The 18,071-nt window shown below is 35.3% G+C and overlaps 1 protein-coding gene across 1 annotated transcript in view; it reads right to left on the bottom strand.

The window, feature by feature from the left end:
- Nucleotides 1–18,071, bottom strand: part of GABA-B-R1 (gamma-aminobutyric acid type B receptor subunit 1) — a 462,430-nt gene that overhangs the window by 43,852 nt on the left and 400,507 nt on the right. The window contains exon 5 of the mRNA XM_089643299.1: nucleotides 1,375–1,591. Coding sequence (XP_089499425.1) covers nucleotides 1,375–1,591 — 217 coding nt within the window. The remainder of the gene's footprint in view (nucleotides 1–1,374; nucleotides 1,592–18,071) is intronic.

Below are 18,071 nucleotides of genomic sequence, written 5' to 3' on the forward strand. Positions count from 1 at the left end.
TATTTGGGTAACATTAAATATAACTAATTCATTCTATTTGGATGTTGTCTGTGGTCTACCGGATATCGTGGATATTTCTATTAGTTACAGGCACAAAAATACAAATATGAACATGTAAACATATGTTCAATTTAAAATGGCGTCTGCCACAGCCTATACCGAACACAACTGAAATATTCCATAATAGAAACATTAGTGACGTCGTTTGGTACTGGACCAGCGACTAAACATAATAGTTGAATGCGAGAAGTTCAAAATAAATTTATTTTAATTCTTAAAAATTGTCTACCTACAGTTATCCAAATTCGGGCTGCTTTCGTTCGAATGCCTAAATATCGACTGATGAAATACAAGTAATGTCTGCACAAAATCAACACGTGAAAACAGTACACATCAATTCATTAACTCCTCAGCCGAATTTGTTCGATTTTTGTAACAAACAGCTGTAGCGTCGAGAAAAATCTACATTAAATAATTAATAATAAACCGCTCGACCTACTTAGTACCTACTCCCGAATTATGTACCTGCAGTCCAAATCGCATCGTAAACAAAGTAATCTACGTACTACAAGCACCTACCTGTCTAACGACGACAATAATATGGCAAGTCGGTCTTACACATTACGAGAACTCGCCAAAAGGTTCGAGTCTACGGCCTATGCATAATCGCCGCACTATCAAAGGTTCCCGAAACACACAGTCTGTGCGAGTGCCTAGAATTTAGTTGCCATCCATCTACCTACTGCTACCGTCGGCCGTCTAGTATAAATAGGCCCGACGCAGCGAGCATATCATCAGTGTTCAGTAATTACTATCGTCGGCTGCACCTACCTACGATTACTACGGCTTAGTAGCGCGCGCATTCATAGTATTTGTACATAACAAACGTGAAATATTGTGATTGTAAAATCAGCTGACAACTTATCAATAAACGTTATACCTGAGTGAGAGATCTTTTCATTTATACACCACGATAACCACACAGCTATTACTTATAGACAAAGTTAAAAATATGAACTAAAAGGTGTTAGAATTTGTTGCTTTATATTCAAATTTAGATGTTAACCACAGAATAATTGTTCATTCAATTCGAATAATCAGTTATTTTAGTTCCGCGCTTTGACCAAAAAAACGTGCAAAAAAGATTATTACACTATTTATGTTTGATTTAAAAATTTTAATACTTCAAAAATTGTATCTTTATTTCTAATAATAAAATTTAAAAACTTATTTCATCACTTTTTAGTTTTCAGACACGTTCAGAAATATTCCATTTATTTGGATTTTATAACAAAGCGGTAATACACACAAATTTTCTGACAGCATCTTTGTAAATATAACGGTCAATATGGCGGAGGCTTGGTTAAAACTTACCGATAAAGAACCAGACGTAAGAGCTGCCGTAGAGCTGATGCTTGTACAGGTCGCACAACACCCGCCTAGCGGCCACCACGTAGAAGAGTCCCACGATGATGCGAGCGTCCTGTCGCCTCAGGTTCCTGACGGCATCGCCAGGGTCGGACAGAAAGGACTGCCGCGTCACTATTTCGATACCAGCCTCCTTGCAGCGGGCTTCGAGATCCTCCACGGTCTGGGGAAGAGAAATTTTTTTAAATTTATTTAAAATTAGTTGCAAGATGATATTTTAAAATCTGAATTTAATACATGGTTTTCCAATAAGAGGTGTTATTTTGAATAGCCCACTATTTCGGTAGATGTTACTTTTGAAGCTGTCATTTTTGACATTTGATAAGAAGAAACTACTCCATTGATAAAAATGGAACGATACACGCTTCAACAACACATTAAAATTCACTTGAGTGAATAAAATGCAAATCATCTTGAGTGATGAGGCCCATTTCCACCTCGGTGGCTTCGTCAACAAGAAAAACTGTCGCATCTGGGGCTCGGAAAACCCAAGAGTTATTGTTGAAAAGCCTCTCTATCCTCAACGTGTGACTGTTTGGTTCGGTTTATGGTCCAGCGGAGTCATTGGACCTTACTTTTTCGAAAATGGGGCTGGAGCAACAGTTACGGTGAATGGATTGCGCTATCGAGAGATGATTAATGATTTTTTATGGCTGGTATTGATCTGGACAACGTTTAATTTCAACAATACGGTGCTACGTGCCACACAAACAACGAAACCATTGATCTTTTACGATTGAATATCAAAATAACACCTCTTATTGGAAAACCCTGTATAACATCGACAAATATAACGATGAAAACTAGTTAAAATATCGTGGGTTCAATTCCTAGTTGTGACCGTAATCTTTTTATTTTTTGTGTCTTGTTCTGTTTCATGTTTCTTTTAGATTTTTTAGTATTATCTTCTTCTTCAATGATTTATTTATTTACACCCTTAGGGAGGAAGCGCAATACGGCATAATACTCCGAAAATAATCACGATAGTACTTCTGACCGTGAAAATCTCAAATTATCAATGTGTGAACTCGTTGTTCCGCTTTCGACAAAAAACAATAAACAGACGTAAGCAAGCCAAAGGACGGTTACTTAAAAGACGATATGTTGAAGTGTTATTCGCGTGATTTCAATAACATATCTTGACAACCTCCATGGTCGAGGGTGAGGCTCTCGTCTGGCTACACCTTTATATACATTTATTCCACGATTAAATCATTTAAAATAATATTAGGTATATTTGCGGTACGTTTCAGAGTGGAAGACTCTCAGTATCACCCTGGTGTAAAACTTACCTTAACCTTCTCTTCCCCATCTCCTCCCCCTCACCACTACCTTCAGCCTCACAATACACCCCAATTGAGACGACATAGTCTCACTGGCTGGAGACGATTGGTAGCAATTGCGACATTTTAAAATCTATACTTTTTTTTATGGTTTGTCAACAGTGATTCATATCAAAATCTCTCGCACATACAGTTACATTAAACGTGGTTGATATTATCACCAATTACAGACAGACACAACATGCTTAATAATATGCTTAACAGTTATTACAACATATTACAATAAGAATACTGTAAGTAAAGAATAATATTAATAAGAATAATAGAACACTGTAAGGTGCATACATGTATAAACACGTACATACATACACATATACATATATCAATTGAAATTTAGACAAAATACGGTAGGAATCAGACAAGCGAAGCTAACGAGTCCTGGTTGCGGATCACCACTACATGCGCAGAGTGTTCATCTTTGCGAACAAGAATTTTACCATTACGGATCCACACGAATTTATAATTTGCTTCTTTCGCTTTAATCCTCGTGGCTGTATGCAGGGCCTTGTTTGCTGGTGTGAGCTGTTCGCTGACGTATACCTGTGATTTGATGCCGTCGATACCTAGATGTTTAGCTTGGAGTTCATGTTTTTCTCGTTGTAGCTGACGACTGCAGCCAGGACTTCATCCCTTGCCCTCACGCTCGGGAGCTTCACGATGATTGACTTGGGCCTTCTGGAATCTGGTTTGATCTTGGCGACCCGATGAATGTTAACTATTTCCGACTCGAAATCACGGTTCCAAGTTGTTTACGATCGATATCAGGTTCTCAGATTTATGCTCAGGTACGCACTGGATCTCGACGTTGGTTTCCCTGGCTGTCTGTTCCATGTGAGACATGCGCGCGTTAAGATCGCGCACTTCTGTGTTCAGCTTATAGACTTTTTACTGTGCCCAAAGAATCGAATAACATTTTTAAAGGTTTCTTTACTCGGCGGAAATGAAGCCGATGGAGTCTGGCAGAATATTTAGTTTGGTATTAATTGTTTCGCACATTTCTCAAAAGTTTTTGTCGATATAAGTAATGATTTTACTGTCATCTTCCTCAGCGTCGCTAGATGTCGTTGATTTCTTTTGTGCATTTCTCTGTCAACTCATTTTTAGAGTAATTTAAATTTTTATTTTGAATTTGAATGTACCTGAAATTCCATAGTATTACGACTGATGCACAGAGGGACAATTATACAAAAAAAATCTGTTGATTTTCTTGAGGATCGAACACGTGCCGTCGCTATAGCGAATTATATAATAGCTGGTTGAAAGATATTGTCGATTTCGATCTTTATAATGTATGTTATTCAGTTCGTGACAATGATGAGGCTATTTTGAAAATTTGATTTTACTGCACTTAACTCACTGTCAAGATACTGATTATTTTAACTTTTATAATTATTGAATGACAGAGTATGATTGTTAAGTAATTTGGCGATCTGTTACATTAAACATAAAATCACTAATCACTTTTGATATAGTTTAGGCACTTAGCACACTTTGCTTTGTCAGCTTCTGATTATTTTTATTTCGTACACTTTTAATGGAATTTAATGCAGAGTTTGGCTATTATTAATCTTGCAGGTTGTTGATGTTTAAAGTCTGTATACTTCAAAATTACTCGTGTCTAAAGCAGGAACTAAATACACAAAATGACTGAACCCTCCAAAAATGTTAGTGTATATATGTATAAATATAATGCAATACATAATTTGTGAGGCGGGTTTGGGTACCGCCGTCCCGGGATCATTTATTGGATAACCAATACCTCTGCCATTGGTAACTCCAAGTGGTTCGCTACGTTTGGTAATTTAGGAGGGGTGCCCGGGTTCATGAAATATGAATTCATAAAAAGGTTAAATGATATTTGATTGGTAATCCTAACCAATATCGGCTAAATCTTCCACTTAGACATTCTAAATGAAAACTTGTCACGTATGTAATAAGATGATAATTTATGAATATCAATTAATTGGCTGTTTTTCCTACAGCATACCCTCATTAAAAGTCTGTGCACGCCACTGTGCAGCAGTATGCAATCCTAAGAACGAGCTGTTTCATAAAATTTCAAATTTAATATTCAAGTTCTATTTAATTTCTGTTATTATCAAAGTACTGTGAATCAACAGGCCCTTGATGAAATAATAACAGCACTTGAACAGAACTTTGAAATTTTGATGAATTGTTCAAATTCTGTAAAACAAACCGTTCTTAGGATTGCATCTGTTGCACAGTAGCATGCACAGAGTTTTGTTAGTTGAGTTTTTTATACTAGGTGTGTTTTGTTAGGGTTGACATTAACAGCGCGACGTATAAATTACAAATACTAACATTTAAATCCGCGATTATTCAGTGTGAGCTGTTCCAAAAAAACTGGACGTTTCTCTAAATTTTAAGATTTAAGACTTTAAATTTCTTAAACCTGTCGAGCTTTCCTAATTACAAAGGCTATTGAAATTTTTAAGCACCCCATTAACATTGATAGGGACGACGAGAATACTTAAAACTTCCTGGCATAATGTTTTAAAGGGTAATTTCAAAATGCGACCGGTGTGGCCTACATTAAAAAGGATTGACTATGACATGGCATTACCGAAACAAGAATAAACAAATTATATAATACACGTTAGCCTTGATGATAGACATTGCGCGGTTGGATCAAAATTAAGGAGGAAACAGAATCAATTTATCTAAAACAGCTGATCCATCCGTGGTGCTGTGGAAGAACTGAAGATGTTGGGGCCCAGATTTGTCTAAAACAGCTAATAAATAACTAAACGATCCATCCGTAGTGCTGTGGAAGAACTGAAGATGTTGGGGCCCAGATTTGTCTAAAACAGCTAATAAATAACTAAACGATCCATCCGTAGTGCTCTGGAAGAACTGAAGATGTTGGGGCCCAGATTTGTCTAAAACAGCTAATAAATAACTAAACGATCCATCCGTAGTGCTGTGGAAGAACTGAGGATGTTGGGGGCCAGATTTGTCTAAAACAGCTAATAAATATAATTAAACGATCCATCCGTAGTGCTGTGGAAGAACTGAAGATGTTGGGTCTCAGATTTGTCTAAAACAGCTAATAAATAACTAAACGATCCATCCGTAGTGCTGTGGAAGAACTGAGAATGTTGGGGGCCAGATTTGTCTAAAACAGCTAATAAATATAATTAAACGATCCATCCGTAGTGCTGTGGAAGAACTGAGGATGTTGGGGCCGAGATTTTTTGAGTATTTATTATTTATTTTTCAAAAACTGTATGAAAACAAATACATTGCAAAGCCGGTAAAGAAAATTACAACAACAATCATTAGGCATCATAAATATATATAAGGTTACATGTGCGACAAAAAAGGTTACACGTTACACGGTTACAGGTTAAATACTATTTCGTGCTTAAATTAGTTTTCTAGGGTTCTAGTTTAAGACAAAAATTGTACCAGTCTGAAGATGGCCCTAACAGGCTGAAACCGGTCACGGTCAAATAAAAACAAGTGGAAAAAAGTTTGAAATTGTTTTCTTTATATATATTTATATGTTATAGACTTATATACTTCGTTGAGTACATATCTAAACATTTTTGGAAGTTAAAACGTATGTACAAACTAAAATACTGTTACAATCTCGATAACACCCAAGTGGCACTATGAAGGCCAAGTTTAGTAGTATAACTTTCAGATGACCGTTGGATCACTGTAAGATGGTCCATCAAAATCCTGGTGTTGTGAAAGAGAAACAGTGATAACGCACAGGTGAGATGGAATAACGACTTAAATGAAAGTCATTTCTTTGATGCGAAAAAGCCAAAAACGAAAGCCAAGAACAAATAAATATATATGTTTCAGCACTATTATTTTTTTAATGTACATTCCATTTAACCATAGAAAACAATATTAATGAAGACGAAAAATGTGAAACAGAAAATGTTTCAGTCGCTTCTAGGGATTGAACCCAGGTCCTCAGCCTTGCCGGGCACAGCTCTATCACTGAGCTAATTTAACCCTTTACCCTTTGGTCATCTTTAACTTTATCATACCTCGATCAAGAACTACCAACATTATCGTTATTTTATAACACATTTTTTTATTGGCTGCCATAAAGATTATCGAGCATTACCATTACCGTTAGAGCAGGAATGCAGTCAAGGCGTTTTCACTTTTGCAGTACACACGTCAAAAGGATACTATTAAACGCACTGTACACGTCAGAACTGTGGGTAAATTACATTGCATCCCAATGGCATAATCTAAAAGTCGCTTACAATAATGCTTATCACAAACTATTCCACCTACCGAGATACTGCAGCGCTACGGAAATGTTCCTGGAGGGACGAGTGCGCTCTTTCAGAGCGCTTTTCCGCCACCACATGGGAAGCTTATAGCGCAGACTACGCCAATCAAATAACACAATCATCACAGCTTTCTGGACGGAGTACCCCCTGATGGCCCTCTGAAGACGGGAGATGTTCAAATATCCTCCATAAATGGCTGCTTGAACAATTTTTTTACTTCTATTCCGCATTGCTTATCTGTGTATTCTTATTATTAATCGGTTATTTTAAAATATGGAATGTATTACAGTGGACTACCCCTGCTTTCTGGAATAAACTCTCATAATATTTTTCAATTAAATAAACTCACTTTTTCAATGAACTCTTATTATATTTATGTATTTTTAAATTCTACCCACCTGGCCCACTCTTTATTAAAGAACTTCTAAATTAGTTAGGTACGCAATCAGATCTGTCCACAGTATTTTTTCAAAATGCGCCAAAGAAGAAAAGATAGCTCATTATACGAAACACGTGTCAAAATTTTAAAATAAAATAATGGACAACTTTAAAATCTGAACAAGTTGAAATTAGAATTGTTCGAATCTTTAAGCCATGGATTTGTTATTTTTTCTTTTCTTACTTCGTATTTTATCTCATTTGCAAAATTTCTATCGCGGATTATTGCTATCGAAGGTTCAGCGCTCGCGGAAATTTGCCACTTACGAATCAGGTTGGATTGTAATTTTGGAAAGTCGGGAGATATTTGCATTGCAAATGAGGCGCCCGGTGAACAGTGAGAAGGAAGGGAGAGTTCTTAAAAGGTTCACCCATTTGGAAAGGTTACACTAGATATCTCTAGATGAGAGCGCTGATAGCCCAAATACAATAATAAAATTAATAATCAATTTTATATAGCGCTGTTTAGTGTTTCAATCACGTCAAGGGCGCTTTTCATTGATCGTTACTCAATGGAAAATTGCCCGCCCCCCAAATTGGATTTGATTTTGTTATTTCATAATTTATTACTTTAAAATAATAAATAAATTTATATTACAGTAGGAAGGTAGGTTGCGAAGATTGTAGATGTGTTCGGTGTTGAAATTAAACTATGTAATATTTTGTAATAGATTTATTCTGTTTGCCGGGATAAATCAGCCATTACTAAATTTTCACAATATTTTATATATCACACAAGTAATTAAACATAACTGACACAGCAAAGGATTATTTAAGTAATTAAAGTTGTTTTGTAAGTAGTAGACTGCCTGAGTATCTTCCCGCTGTCACTTTTATATGGTGCGAATGCATCGAGAATCATTCAGCGAGTAGATAGATTCCAATACGATTCAAGGTTCACCTAAAAACGTTCCCGAATATTCTAGTTACTATCGCTACAATATGTTGCCGCCCGGAACGCTGAAGATTCTAGCGGTCACCCAATTCCGGTAAGTGTCCAGTAGGTTCTACCACGGCCTAGGTACCTACTAGTGGCGTACCACCACAGTTAGTATAAATTTACGAATTATTAGCAGTAGATATTCTCAGTATCGCCCTGATGTCTGATTTGAATGGTCATAGTGCTTCTCCACCTTCCTTTTCTCCATCTCTTTCCCCTTCGCATTACCTTCAGACACACAGCATACACCATTTGGGGATGCCTAGTCTCACTGGCTCCAACTTTTCGGCTGCTCCAAAAAAAAAATCCCACCTTGCAAAATGCGTATCAATGGCTACCCTTGATTGGCCACTCTGCTACCCCCACCTGGAGGGTTATTTTGGATTCAGAAGCATAACGGAGCAAGTAGCCCCGGAGAGTCGAAGGGCTCAGAATGATAGCGGAACAAGCGGCCGAGCGATTTGATTGTTTTAGTCCTCAACAGTTTGGGAAAACGCGCTGAATAATCTGGCCAAGTAACAAACCGTAATTTTATTATAAACGGTCGTTAGAAAGTCTGCAAACGGTTGTTAAAAAGAATTTAAGTAAAGTGAGGAATTAAAAAATCTAATTTTCTTTTTTACCCCGTTGTTTCGCGTAGTTAAGACTTGAATTAAATTACAAAATTCGTTTTAAACTGCTTAAAAACGTATTTTTTACATACTGCACAGGAGTCCCAACTGTTCCCTACCGTCTGGAGCTAGCTTTCTTTTTCTTTCGTGTGGTGGGGGTCAGAGGAAAACATCTAGTTCAGTGAGCCAGTCTAGGGCCTCAGGCATCACTCTGGCTCTGTGGACCTCACAAATTCTGCCAGGGAATGAATTCAGGCTGCATTCTCAATTGTTCCCCGATATTCAATGATTCCCCTTGGCCGGGAGACCTGTTGGTCTTCGATCCGTCATGGAAATAGTGAGACTATGGCGTCTCCTTACGATCATTGGCTACGAATACAATGTTTTAAATTCCGGCTCACGCAGTCACTCCTGGACACAATGACAGCCTCCGTGGTCGAGGGGTAAGGCTCTCGACTAGCAAGAGGGAGGTCGCGGGTTCAAATCTTGGCGTGCGCAAATATGTTTGATTAGTGTTATTTCAAAAGTTAATAATTTAAAATATTATATAGTATATTTGCGGCACGTTCCAGAGTGGAATATACTCCCAGTATCGCCCTGACGTAAGACCACCATTCAGAATTGAAACGTCGCTTGAAATGGCTTTGGCCCACTTTAGTGTTCAGATTTGGATAGCCATATATATCCCCATCTTCCTCCACTCCATCTATTACTCTCCTAACTATCTTCAGTCTCACAATATACTCCGTAGTCCCAGACGGTTGGGAACAGTTGGGATTATTTCGCAATACAAATATTATTTTTAAAATCAACCGGTGAAACACAAAGTTTTCTAAGTTTAATTATTACTACTGAAATTTACCATTTGTTGGCAAAATTTATTTATAAAAATGGCCTTAATATATGACCATAATAATAAATATAAACCAAATTTCTTTCACTTTCATTTGTATTCATTTGTTCAGGTTCCTATTTTCATCTATTTTTACTAAATTACCTACTGCATATTTTGACTGAGTTAAAACACTATTCTTTATGCATTTGTATATTTTTCTTGATTCTTTTATTGTATTTGTTTATATTAATTTCATAGTACTGTTTTAAAAAAATAATGCTTCTAATTTTGGAAAAATCTGTTAACAAAAATAACAAAAAATGCCCACTACTATTGTGCACAGGTTCCTATTTTTATGACTTTGTAATTACCTATTATTACCAGCTCTGTATTGTTTTGTTAAGTCATGTTTATGTTACACCCATGTTATGTTTATGGTAGGTTTATGTTTATGATATGTTATGTTATGATATTTTTCATTTTTTTTTATTTATTTATTTGTTTGTTACAAAAATATTACAGCATAGATTTTGACTGTCCAAATAGGAAGGTCTCCCGTTCTAGGACAGTCAAATTGACAGTGAATATACTTAATGGTGAAATCACCGATACAATTTATTTTGAGAGATTACAGGAGTGAAAGCGAGGATACATGTAGCCTTTATATTACTATATTTTTATACATAATAAATTAAACAGTAAAATAATAGAAATAAAATTAAAATAAAAGAAAATAAAATAAAAATAAAAATTTTAATTTGTAATAAAAATTTAAATTTGTAAACAGAAGAAATAAATCAGGCGCTTGTATCACATAATTATCATACAATATTTTTTAACATCTTATTTTTTAACGTAAAATAAAATGAAAATAATAGAAATATAATTAAAATAAAAGAAAATAAAATTAAAATAAAAATTTAAATTTGTAATAAAAATTTAAATTTGTAAACAGAAGAAATAAATCAGGCGCTTGTATCACATAATTATCATACAATATTTTTTAACATCGAAATAAGACTATAAGACTTAAGAAATAAATCAGGCGCTTGTAACACATAATTATCATACAATATTTTTTAACAGTATTTCTGACTCCAACCTGCCTAAGTCTAGTAACCATTTTGTTATTTTTGGGCCAAAGGATGGCATTTCACACAGTTTTAGTTGCGATGGAATTTTGTTATATAATTTTGGTCCCAGGTATGAAAATATTTTTTGATAAGCCGCTGTGGTACTTGTTGGAATATAAAGGTCATTTCTGCCTTTGCTTCTGGTTTGATGTTGGTGTTCGATTGTTTTCATTTTATGTTTATTTTTATGAGCATAGATTATTGTCTTCTTTATGTTTATATGTTTATGTTATGTTCATGGTATGTTTGTGTTATGTTTATCTTTATGTTTTATAATCACATTTGTTTTCTCCCATATGCTGTGTTTGTTTATAAGATTGCCAATTTCATAATTCTGTTTAAAAAAAAACGCTACTAATTTTAGAAAAATCTTTGGTTAAATAACGAAAAGCGCCCACTTATATTGTACGCAGGTTCCTATTTTTATAATTTTGTGATAATCTACTGTTACCAGCTCTGTACCGTTTATGTTAAGTATGTTATGTTTATGTTATGTTATGTTTATGTTATGTTGTGTTTATGTTATGTTTACGTTATATTATGTTAAGTTTATGTTATATTATGTTTATGTTGTGTTGTGTAATCAATTTTATCCTGTAATTTGTTGTATTTATTAATAAGAAACGTGTTGTAATATATGGCCAAGATCACTCTCAATGGGTGAAAGCCAATATAAAGAATAATAAAAAAAAGTTTAATTCACGTGTATTTTAAATTTTCTATCTAGTTGCGCAATCTCTTAAGCCGGCTGGTAGCCAATAAAACGATTTTTTGGTTTGATTGAGGATTGAACCTTCCTCCCCAGAAACTGTAGTCAACAGCGCTAACAACAGCGCCAAATCCAGATTGGGTTGAATCCACATTTATTTCGTATATTAAATGCTGTAATCTCATAAAATGTTCGCGTGTGTATACGTTATCACCACTAACAGTTGATAGAATGTGTTGACATCGACAACGAGTCTATTGGCCGAGTTTCAGTACGATCGGAAAGTGGGTTAATTTCCACTTGCAAGAAATGCATTCATGCACTACCGAAAAAAGTGAAATTCAAGTAGATGTATTTAAAACGGAGTACGTGTTAAGACAGAGTTTGTGGCGTTCAAATATTTCTGCCCACCCCTGTGGAGAAATGGCGTTCTGTGTAATTAGTTTCAGATAACATCACGTGATTAACCTAAAATACAAGGCCTATGAAATTGTCGAAAGTTTTCTCTTATCCGACGTCAATAATTTCCCGTAACGTGATTATAATGAATGTTGGCTTGGTTAATGTTTAGAACTCGTTTCTGTCTAAACCAGTGATATAGGTCACCCTAGAAACACTATCTGCTTCAAAGTACATCTGTTCTATAATCTACTTAATAAAATATTCTTTGGTTAAATTTGGGTGGAGGATATGGGAACCATTAATGGTATAACAACCACCTCTGCCACAGGTCATCCCGAGTGGTTCGCTTCATTTGGTGACTACGCAGGTGTGCCCGGCTCATGGAGTGAGGTTCGTTCAGGTCTTGAAGATAGATCGAGAGAGGCCTGTTGAGAGAGATCCATTGATCACTCCAGTCGAAATCTCTCAACAAATGGCAGAGCTGAATTGATAATGGGGATAGCTGAATGACTGTCTTTCTGACTTCCAGATACTTACCCATCAATTGTTTCCTTCTCAAAACACCCCTTTCTTGTTATCCTTAAAAGACCCTTCATACCTGAACACCAAAGATGACATAGGCGCTGAAGGATATTATTTTTCCTCAGGACCTCTTCTGTTGTGACCCTCTGTGTTGCATTTTTTGCGGAGCCTTCTTTTGAACAACTCTGCGGAACTACACTCGAACCATTATTCTCCTGCTTTGTCCATTGTGGGATTAAAAAGACGCCAAGTTGGTTTACGTAGTATTACAGTGAGACAAAAATAGATAAGTCTTCATTCAGAGTAGCGAGATCTTACTCAGCATCTTTCTATGCCAGACCATCATACATAATAGTAGATCCTTCAATCAACACACTACATTATAATACATATAAAACAAACGAGTTATCTAAGTTATTGGCGCAGCCGGAAGGATTATATGCTAAGTGTCTCGTGTTTGGCGTACCTCATAATATCTACGTCATACGATCTACAAAGAAAATCTGAATTATCAATATTGATTCATTCACGAGTTATTCATTATTTATTTTATTTGTTTACAGACGATTATTTAATAATAAAAAAACAAATAACAAGATCTGAGAAACGATATAAATAACAGAAGAGAATATTGCCTACACCTGAATATAGTAATGACAAATTGCACAAAAACGTACATCAGGTTATCAATCACGGTCGATCAACAATATGCTTTATAAATACGATATTGACTAAATTCGTCGTCTATGGTTATTGGGCGGCGTTTGGCGATATTTATGAGCGCGGTCAGCATGATAAGATCCAGCAGCCGGTAGACAAAAGCCGCCTGATTAAGGCCCCGTAGTAAGCGTTCTAAGATGGTTTGAAACGGAGATATTTAAATGCGAATGTTAGAGGGAGCTCGCTAATATTTAAAAAAACCGATAGTAATTAAGCTAAGCTGGTGAAAATATTAAATAAATCACTCGTTTGAAAAAGAACGGAAAATCTCTCGACAAATGCTTATGTTGCATTTAAAGATACACTGTGATTTTTATCACATCTATAATATATTAAATAACAGAACAAAACGTGTTTATAGTAATTTTCGGAGCTTACTTTGCGATTTTTTTCTATCCAGGTATTTCATATAATTACCGTTTCAGCTTTACAAATGTATGGATAATATTTTTGAAAATAACATATATTTTTTTAAGAACTTAAAAACTAAAAGTGTTAAAGAGAAAAGTGTTATAAATCGATAGAAATTCGGAATGCGAGGTCTTAAGCGCGGCGTCCTGGGAGTCACTGTGCTTCAGTTAACTATCAATATACACAACATAAATGTCGTTCGTTACGCAAAATAACTTGCTTATTAACTAACGGAGGCAGACTAACGAAGCTCGTAGAATTGAAATATGTCACATACGCGATCAATGGAATCAGTATGAACTCAGAAAAACGAAATTCAGACAGTTGTTAAGAATATCACCAGTTTTAAATAAATACCTCATTGACCATTTAACTTCATTTCTAGTGTCAAATAACTGCAAATGTATATAAAAAGAGTGTATTTAATATTATTTTACGTTTAGTAAAAAATAGATCTTTAAAATAATGCATCGCACGTTTAGGAAGGCCGATCCACAGACAAAACCCGCCAGTGTTGCCATCCACGCCTAACGTGCTCGAAAAATCGAAATTTTACCGTTGACAGTCAAACTCGTCGATTTGATATTTTTAAGTGTTATTTATGGTAATAAGTTAAGTATATAAGCGATAGATGGCGCTAGTTATAAAGCTTACTCCAGAGTTCGTCAGATGTCGCTAGAGTGTAACAGATGCTTGTGAGGTTATAGTGACAGGGAACAAGCTTCTTGAACCAGAGAATTACCAACCCTCGGGTAATGAACAGTGTAGCTAAATCCAGATCTATTATTTGTAAATAAACACCAATTATAAGTACGACCTTTTACTTTTTGACAAAGAGTTCCCAACACTCAAATCTGCAAAGGAAGACGGATATAACAATTTAAGTAAATTATAAGTTATCGATTTAAGCTATAGATACGCAAATTTATCCTGTCATATCATCCAACATAAGAAAATTATTGATTGGTTTCTTTCGCAGCTGCTAAGTCCAATCTAGTTCACGCAGTGTCAATGATTGACCCTCTTTTATTCATCAACCTTTTTTTAAATGGTTCGCCCGTCGACACTTATAAAAGGTTCCTTCCTCATTCCTCAACCATCTTTGAGGGTCGTTCACGGGGTAAAATTAAAAACATTATTAGCGAAAGGTTTTTTTCTTGCTGGCGGGAGAAATATTTTTGGTTAAAGAACCCTGAATTTTGTATAACGGCTGCAGCACATTTTTGGCGACAGTATCATTTAAAAAATAAACTACAATACTGCGAATTTAATTGCGTAGAATATAGGTATACTTTGAAAACCTCAAATATCGGGCAGAACACGTTAATATCGGGCAGAAAAAACTTTCTATTTGATATTAAAATAAATATTATTTAAAACATTTATTACACGTTCCAGGGTGGATATTGCAATCCGTCTGTCAAAACATGTAATATATCTAATGCTTTTAATGCATAAAGCCAAGGGTTTTTAAGGTATTTTAGGACTTCGTACAGTATTTGCGGGTCCTGTGCAGTACTCACTCCCAGCTTCTGAGAGGCCAAATAACGCAGGCTTCAATGGAGCCCCAGTGCCCGAGCTGATCAGTTATTTTCATAATATTTCCTATGACGATTTTACCTGAATCGTAAAATGATGTTTTCCGTAATTTTAATATCCCAATTCACTTTCGAAGTATGGTGTGAAATTATGTGTATCAAAGAATCATTTGCTAATGCAATAAATTAGTGTGTGAATTATTCAAATGAGAATTGGACATTGTTCCGTTCCTTTTCACCTTTTTAACATTCACTTGCTTGACTCCTCAGATTGTACATTCTGTCGTCTAGAACGGGGATCTTTAGATCACATATTTTTTGCTTCTCCCTTTCTAAGTAAATATCTTCTCTTCTATCAAGCCTTATCTAAAATTGTCACCCCTCCATTAAATATCTCATCTATTCTAAGTCTGAATTCGACTCCAATATTTAGTATAATTTTTAAATTTGCCAATTTGAACAAAATTGATATATAAATTCACCTTCCCTCTCTCCATAATTTGAAATGATGGCCTTGAACATCCCTGAAGGGTGAAAGCCAGACACATTAAAATAAAAAAAAACTAACCACTGCATCACGAAAATTATGTCGCATAGGAAGTGGAAATGACTCACCGCGTATTTTGTACCTTAATTCTCTTCTCTGTACTGGTTCTGGTCCTGGTCTCAAGTGATACTATGGCATCCTCAATTGGGAAATGTTGTGAGGATGAAGGTATTAGGGAGGGGAAGTATATGGAGAAGAGGAAGGTGAGACGGTATCTGACATCAATCTGGTCATCAAATACAGCTAAAGCCTTTTCAAGCAACGTTTCAATTCTGAGTGGTGGTCTTAAACCAGGACGAAACTGAGCGTATCTTTTACTCTGGAACGTGCAGTAAGTACACTATATATAATTTTAAATGAATAAATTGTGATATAACACAAATTAATCTAATAAAATTTATTTGCGAATGCTGGGATTTGAACCCTCGACCTTCGGCTTGCTAGTCGAGAGCCTTACCCATGGAGGTCGTCATAGTCTTTATGACGGATTTTGGGGCGAATTAAAGAGTATTACAGATTATTAGCGGCACGGCATACACATCATGGTTTGTGCACATTTAACGCGGCTGGTGATCAGAGCGGTTCAGCCGTGGTTTAAATTTCGCGGAATCGGCTTACAGGAATGCAACAATCATTCCCTTATACAGTGGTTTGTGTGTTAAATGAGTATTAGAGTAAACGTTGTAACATTGGTGTCATAGCATATTCTCTGTTTGTGTAACCGTGTATGTAGCATATTTGCATTTTGTCAGCATAATGTTGAGGTTTTGGCAAGCTCTAAAATGCTTTAGATGTAGTCATAAGAGTAACCACTTGTAGTCGGAAGGATTGAACAGCAAATAACGTTAACCTCTAAACTAACCTTACTTAACCTAACCTAACTCAACCACGTACATAATATATAAATGGCGTACATTTTATTTTGTGTTTTTTTTACCCTTCATTATTTCTCATACAGTGACCAGTGAATTCTACGATAGCGGGGACATGTATTTATGTGTTTGCATAGAGTTCAAAGGCTAGAGTTCAAGATGAGTTTGTTTGAATTCACCTCCATTTAAAGCAGTTTTTTAGACCTGTATTCTTTTTATAAACCCAGAAAAAACAGACCATTCAAAGCTTAAGATATGCTTTACTTGCAGTATATAATAAATACATCTAAAATAATTGTAAGCTATCAAAGTTTCAAAGAAAAAACACGCGATTTTGAATTATTTCGTAATGTTTTTTTTAACCGTTTGACCGTCGAGGTCTTCAAAGATTCAACGTCTATACACGTTGTCGACGAAATCTTCTTACGATAAGGCGGAATTTACTCATTCCCCACGTTTATTATTTTACGAAGAAATAACTAAAGTCTGTATATATTACATTACACGCCCGTGTAGAAATATCAGGTACCCGCGTAGGCACTAAGATTTTACGATGTTTTGCCTCTAATGAAACATCGCAAGAGTACTGAGTTTTGTACACCCTAGGCCTGTTCGAAGAAAAAAACACTCATGTTCATTTAGTGGCTGAACACCAACAAAATATAAAAAGTATCATTTTGCTTTGTAGACCAACATACAACAATAATACTAATTTTTAGTTTACTGTCCGTTAGTCTGGCATGAAATCTGGTTCGATGAACTCAAATTTTCTTTGAATTTAGATGTCATTTTCAAAATAGCAACTGATTTGTAATGTGTCTGAAATTTTTTCTATAATAATCCAAAGCTATATAATATTTGCCGTAAAACATTTCTATGAATATATGTAAGTAAATATAATAATATTACTGTAATTTAGTAGATATATTAGTCAATTTGGAAATTATCTGAAATTTGTGTAAGGCAAGTTTTCAGTGACAAACATCCTTAAACTGTAATCTTATAAATTCTATGAAATATATCCCAAAATTATAGTGTCTGTAAAAACGTGTAGTTTGAAAACCAATGTAGCCATTTTAGAAAGTTTTTTTATCTAAATTCTAGTAGATACTCAAATAGAATTTAAAAACTTACAGTATAAGAATTTTTTTCACTGGCTACCTTACAATTTTTTCCAAATACTCGTATAGAATTTACAGATAAATCATTCGTGATATTTTTTGCTTTAGCAGTACAAAGTATGATAATACACGTGATCTATTAACCAATATGCCTAATAAAATCACCAGACCCTTCAATCAAAGGTACATTAAACAAGCAAAAACGAACACAACATTTGGAA

This window comes from Hesperophylax consimilis, chromosome 19, assembly GCF_061612785.1.
Source record: "Hesperophylax consimilis isolate HC1 chromosome 19, BYU_Hcon_1.0, whole genome shotgun sequence".
NCBI lineage: Eukaryota > Metazoa > Arthropoda > Insecta > Trichoptera > Limnephilidae > Hesperophylax > Hesperophylax consimilis.